Source organism: Ichthyophthirius multifiliis (genome assembly GCF_000220395.1).
Source record: "Ichthyophthirius multifiliis unplaced genomic scaffold scaff_1120509250183, whole genome shotgun sequence".
In the NCBI taxonomy this organism is placed as follows: Eukaryota; Ciliophora; class Oligohymenophorea; order Hymenostomatida; genus Ichthyophthirius; species Ichthyophthirius multifiliis.
Window position 1 is genome coordinate 1 of NW_004087003.1, and position 6,092 is coordinate 6,092.

Consider the following 6,092-nt stretch of genomic DNA (forward strand, 5'->3'; position numbering starts at 1 on the left):
ATTATTATTTATTTTTTTATAATTATAATTTTTATATAAATTATATCTTTAATTTTTTTAAAAAAATATTTTTATATTTTATTTTTTTTAATTAAAATTTTTATTCTTTACTTTTATATAAATTTTATTTTATTTATTATTAGTTTAAATTATTTTTAACCTATATTTTTTTCTATTATTTTTAATATTACTTTTTTTTTTAATTATTTTTTTATTATATTATTTATTTATTTTTTAATTTACTAGTTATTTATCCTATAAATTTATATTTTATATATATTTTTTTTTTTTTAAATTTATACTTTTTAATATCATTATTGATTATTCTTTCCTCTAAATTTTTTTATTATATTAATTTATTTTTATAAAAAAACTACTAAAATGTAAAAAAGTTCTAATATTTTAATACTTAAAAACTCTAATTTTCAATAAAAGAAAAAATTTAAAATTCTTTATTTTTTTATGTTAATTCATTTTTTTCTGATAAAGGTTAATTATTTTATTTTTTTTAAAAAAAATTTATTAATTATTATTATTATAAGATTTCTTATTATTAATTTTATTTCTAATTATTTAAAAATACCTTTTCTATTTACATAGCTCTTTAAGAGTATTTCAAAGTATTTAAGCTTTTTTCTATACAGTAAAAGTCATGACTTATACATGAGATAATGCGTGCAAATATATTTCCTCCAAGGGAATCTTTAAGAATGGGTGTTAATTTTGAATAACGATATGGAGCAAATGCTTTTTTTATTTATTTGAAAGAATATTTATGCAATTACCTAAGGCAAGTAATGATTTATTAATATTATAACCTTCTTAAATCCTTAAATTTTATTTATTTTCGGTGAATCTTTCTGAACCTGTTAAATCAATCAAAGAAAGCTTACTCTAAATTATAATTTATTATGAAATCTTTTGCTATAAAGTGAATGTTATCATAACGTGAGATCGGGATGATTATATATTTAGATTGTTTAAGCTGTTTGTCTTTTTTAATTTGCTTATTTTATTAATTCCAAGACCTCTTACTTTGATTAAGCTTCTTTTTCAATTAAATCAAGTATTTCTACGCCTTCTTTTTGAAAGTCTTCGATTAAAAGAATATTTAAAGAAGGTTCATATTGATTTTTAAATAATAAATCTATAATTTATTCGTTATATATTTCAACATATCTGAATTTTAAATTAAATTTTTAAGCCTTGTGATTCATTATTTCCTATAATGAATAAAATATTAAACCTCCTTCCATATTTTATTACATATTTCCAAACATGGTATAAGTTTTACCTGAACCAGTCATTCCATATACAAAACATGTGCAATTATATCTATTAAATAAATTTGTTTAAATGCTTAATTTTAAAACTTAGTTATATATTGTTTAAGTGGAATCTTCATGGGAAAAAACACCATTAAATTTATAACTCTTATTAAATTATAATGATAAATTTATAAAGTATTCTCTATTGTATTTATTAACATTTTTTACTTTTCATTTTATTATTTTATTGTAAGAGGACGAACTCGAATATAAACTTTTATTGGATATTTTTTTATTTAAATGCAATTTTTTTTAAGGAAAATTTATTAAATTTAGTTTTATTAAAAAATCTAATCTTTATTCACAGAATAGTATGTTAAATTTTTAGGTGGTTAAATTAAATTTTAAATCTAATAACTTTTTTTAATATTCATTTAATTAATTACTTTGAATTTTATTAAAAATAATTAAAAAATTAAATAAATTAAATTAAATTAAAATTTAGTATAATTGATATTTTTTTTATTAAAAATTAATATAATTATATTTTTTTATTAAATAATTATTTATTTATATATATATATATATATATTTATATTTAATTATAATATATTTGTTTTATTCTTAAAACATTATTTTTCTAAAATATCATATTTAATGTTTAAAAATTTAAGTAACAATTTTAAATAAAAAAATATTTTTAAAAATTAAATAAAAAAAAAAATATTCATTCATTTATGATAAGAATTATTATTAACACCAATGTTAAATATTATTTAAATAAATTGCGATAAAAATATTAATATTTCTTTACTCTGAATTCTTCATAAATTACTTATGACTAAATAATTTATTTAATATATATATCTAAAAATTCTTAAAAATAATATATTTTACATAAATTAAGTTAAAATACTATTTTTTGATAACTAAATAAATATATTAATTAAAATTGTTCCGTAATTGATAACTAAAATAATAAAAATATAATATAACATAAACTAATTTTTTATTACATATAAAAGTCGAGAAGATTAATTAACTAATCTTAAATAGCATTAATAATTCTTAAGTTATGATAATAAAAAAAAATCAAAACAAAAGCTAAATATAATTTTTTTAATATAAGGCTTTTATAAATTAAAAAAATATTAATTTGAATTTTAATAAATAAAATATCACTTTTTGTTAAATAATTATAATAATATAAATTTGAAAATAATAATCATTTAGGGCAAATAATATAAATTGAAAATAATAATCATTTAGGGCCATCATTAGATAAAATAATCATTATTTTAATATATTTAGAAAATTAAATTAATCCTTCCGAAACACATATTTTATATTTATAAATATCTCAACTACTACATTATATATCTTACTGAATATAATTTTAAGGACATTTATTCTCAAATAAAATATCTATTTTGACAATCATCACACTTATCTTAATTAATACATTTTTTACAATTATTAATACAATATTCAATCATAATATACAAATCTCTAAGTCCAAAAAATTAATCATTATTTTCTGGAATTTGCTTAATTTAATCTTTCGGCGAATATATTTATATTTATATATAAAAAATCAATCAAACTACCTTTTAATACTCATTTAAAATAAACTCTTTAAATAATTAAACAATTCAAATTGTTTACCATACTTTAAATACTATATCCTAATCTTTCTTACCAATCCCCAAAAAAGGTCGCCCAAAAAGCCAAACTTCATTACACATTTTAAATTATTATTAATTAAATCCTTCCAAAACAATTTCTGCGCTTCCTAATTCTACTTTCGCAAAATGCTATCCAAAAAAAGCTTAAAGTAAATATTCCCCCGTATTTCGGTATTTTAGCATTATCTTTACATAATTTATTAGTAGCTATATAATTATAACGGCATTCCTGCACGTATTTCCCTAATTTTAGCATAATACGCACTCATTATTTTAACAATTAATACAATTCGCATGTGCGAATTTATTTTCCACACACATCTTAATATTATTATTGCTTTAAATAATGAAATCTTTAATTTAATCACACTCATTTAGACATTAATTATTTTTAGCACATCCATTACAATCACAAATATTTTCTTTATTATAATCTAGCAATGGAACACACTAAGGGCAAGTAAAAATATCAGCTTCAGAGGGCTGTAACACAAAACACATGATTTGTGACATGTATCGACCCATAGATATTTTTTATTCCATAACCACGATTATTTTGATTTAAAATAAAAGTAGAATATATTTTAATTCAAAATTTGGGAATCAGTATAAATAATATTTTAAAAAATTACTAATAATAAATTTGAATGATATTTAAAATTCAAAACTATATTAATCTGTTGAACATTTATCAGTTTGACATATCTATAATCCAGCTTAATTATAAATTTTAAAGGTTTAATACATTTTGTTATAAAATATACAAAGGCCTGATTGTTTGAAAATTTAAACTATCTGTAACAAAATATGATAAAATCAAATTATAATGATAATGAATAATGAGGAGGTTGATTTTAGCATTTATTAAGAAATAAAGGGGTATTTAAGAAATACAAAATATATATCATTTTTAAATACTCAATATATTATGTGATTAGGCAAAATATTAAAATTTAATAATAGTATTCCAAAAAGAATCATGATTTCATTCAAATAAGAGATAAACAAATTCATTATAAACTAAAGATTCACATGAATAAACTATAACTTAAATAAATTTAAATATTAATAAAATTGAAATTTTCATATATTTTTTTTTTTAAAATAATTATGTATATTTTATTTATATATATATATATATATATATATATATATATATATATTTCTTTTATTAATTTATATATTTTTTATTTTATATTTATTATTTTAATTTATTCTAAATATAGTCCTTTATAATTTTTTATTTTTTATTTTATTAAATTTTATTATTTAATAATTATTTTATTTTTTTCTTAAATATAAATAATTAAAAAATATTTATTTTTTAAAATATAAAATAAACATTAAGTATTTTAATTTTTTTTTTTATTATAAATAATTTTAATTTTAGACTTATATTAATTTAATAATACTTATATTTAATAATTTTGAAATTAATTTATGATTAAATTTTTATATTAAGATAAATAAGTTAACTTTGAATAAATAAAATGCTAAAATTATTTAATACTATTTTTCTTTCTTTATTCATTATATATCTGATTAATAAAAATAATTATTTAAGCAAGAAATCTAAAAATATTCTCAAAATTTATAAATTAAACAAAAAATTTATATATAACTTGCCTAGAAATATAATTTATATATAACCAAGTATAAATAATCAAATAAAATATTTCCATTATATAAAAAAATAATAATAATAATAAACGAAGTATAACAAAATAAATTAAAGAAAATAATTTATAATTCATATTAAACATTAATAAAATATAGTTATATTAATTATTAAAAATGTAAACCAAAGCTATATTAATTTTATTTAATAAAATTATTAGATATATAAAAAAAATAATTAAAATAAATTTATCAAATTATTATTTATTAAATTATATAAATGTATCAAGGACACCAATCCGATAAAATTTTTAAAATTTTATCACATTTTTAACATTAAACATCTCCTTTTTTAACACACCTTTTGCATTAATAAGAATCATCACAAATAATACATTTATTACCTTACTGAATATAATTTTCAGGACATTAATCTACACATTTATCATCACCCAATGACAACCTATTTTTACAATCAGTACACTATTCTGCACTATTACACTTTCTACAATTAGCTTTACAATATTCAACCACAATATATAAATCTCTGAATCCAACAGATCTTTTTGGAATGAAATCAAGTTCATTATCTGGCATAATTACTTATATAAAAAAATCAATTTACTTCATCGAACTAAACAAACTTCCATCTAATCCTACTTTAATATTAAACTATTTATAATAATTAAACAATTCAGCTTATTTACCATACTGTCCGCAACTCTCAACAGCATTTTTAGTAAATTAAATATTATTATTATAATCACAAACTGTTTTTCCTAAACATGTTTATATTTAAAAATTTGTATCATCAATAGCATAATACCTATATCCAACATTAATCTAATAAAATGCTCTTTTCACCCTTATTCTTTTTCTAATAATCATATTCTAATTTTTCTAGCCAATTCCCACAAAAGGTCCCCCAAGAAGCCAAACTCCATTACACGTTTTAAATTATTATTCATTAAATCCTTCTAAAAAAATTTAAGTCCTTCCTAACTCTCCTTACGCGAAATACTATCCAAAAAAAGCCTAAAGTAAATATTCCCCATATTTTGGTATATTAGCACTATCTATACATAATTTATTAACAACCAGAGAATTATAAGGGCATTCCTGCACACAATTCCCTAAACTTACAAAATAAGGTTCTTAGCATTAAACACACTCATTATTTTAACAATCCAAACAATTTACATCTGCGCATTTATTTTCAACACAAAACCTATTATTGCGGCCCTAAACACGGATCTCTTTAATTTAATCACACTTAGTTAGGCACTAATTATTTTTCACATATCCTTTACATTTACAAATTTTACCTTTAATATGTTTTTTCAATCGAATACCATTAGGGCAAGTCAAACAATCAAATTCCCTGGGACCTTTACATGTAAGACATGATTCATGGCATGTATCGATCGATATATATAAATTTTTGACTCCAAAACCTATATTTAAATTTAATTAATTAAAATCTATTATAAAATTTAAATTAAATTCTGATTATGTATGTGTG

General features: G+C 17.7%; 1 protein-coding gene across 1 annotated transcript, besides 15 other annotated features; it reads right to left on the minus strand. All coding sequences in view use genetic code 6, as the record gives it.

Moving 5' to 3' along the window:
* The first annotated feature begins 10 nt into the window (after positions 1-10).
* Positions 11-45: a microsatellite.
* Positions 41-115: a microsatellite.
* Positions 116-148: 33 nt separating this feature from the next.
* Positions 149-198: a microsatellite.
* Positions 179-242: a microsatellite.
* Positions 185-232: a microsatellite.
* Positions 196-240: a microsatellite.
* Positions 204-254: a microsatellite.
* Positions 255-596: 342 nt separating this feature from the next.
* Positions 597-2,372, minus strand: IMG5_053960 (kinesin motor domain protein; the record flags this gene model as incomplete). The annotated part of the gene is made up of 3 exons (XM_004037343.1): positions 597-747; positions 1,247-1,335; positions 2,285-2,372. Coding segments are annotated over 3 exons (328 nt in total), but the record flags the coding sequence as incomplete, so codon positions are not given.
* Positions 1,730-1,767: a microsatellite.
* Positions 1,762-1,833: a microsatellite.
* Positions 1,774-1,833: a microsatellite.
* A 96-nt stretch (positions 2,373-2,468) lies between the features above and the next one.
* Positions 2,469-2,540: a microsatellite.
* Positions 2,485-2,540: a microsatellite.
* A 1,537-nt stretch (positions 2,541-4,077) lies between these two features.
* Positions 4,078-4,116: a microsatellite.
* A 4-nt stretch (positions 4,117-4,120) lies between these two features.
* Positions 4,121-4,169: a microsatellite.
* A 1,850-nt stretch (positions 4,170-6,019) lies between these two features.
* Positions 6,020-6,072: a microsatellite.
* The last annotated feature ends 20 nt before the right edge of the window (positions 6,073-6,092 follow it).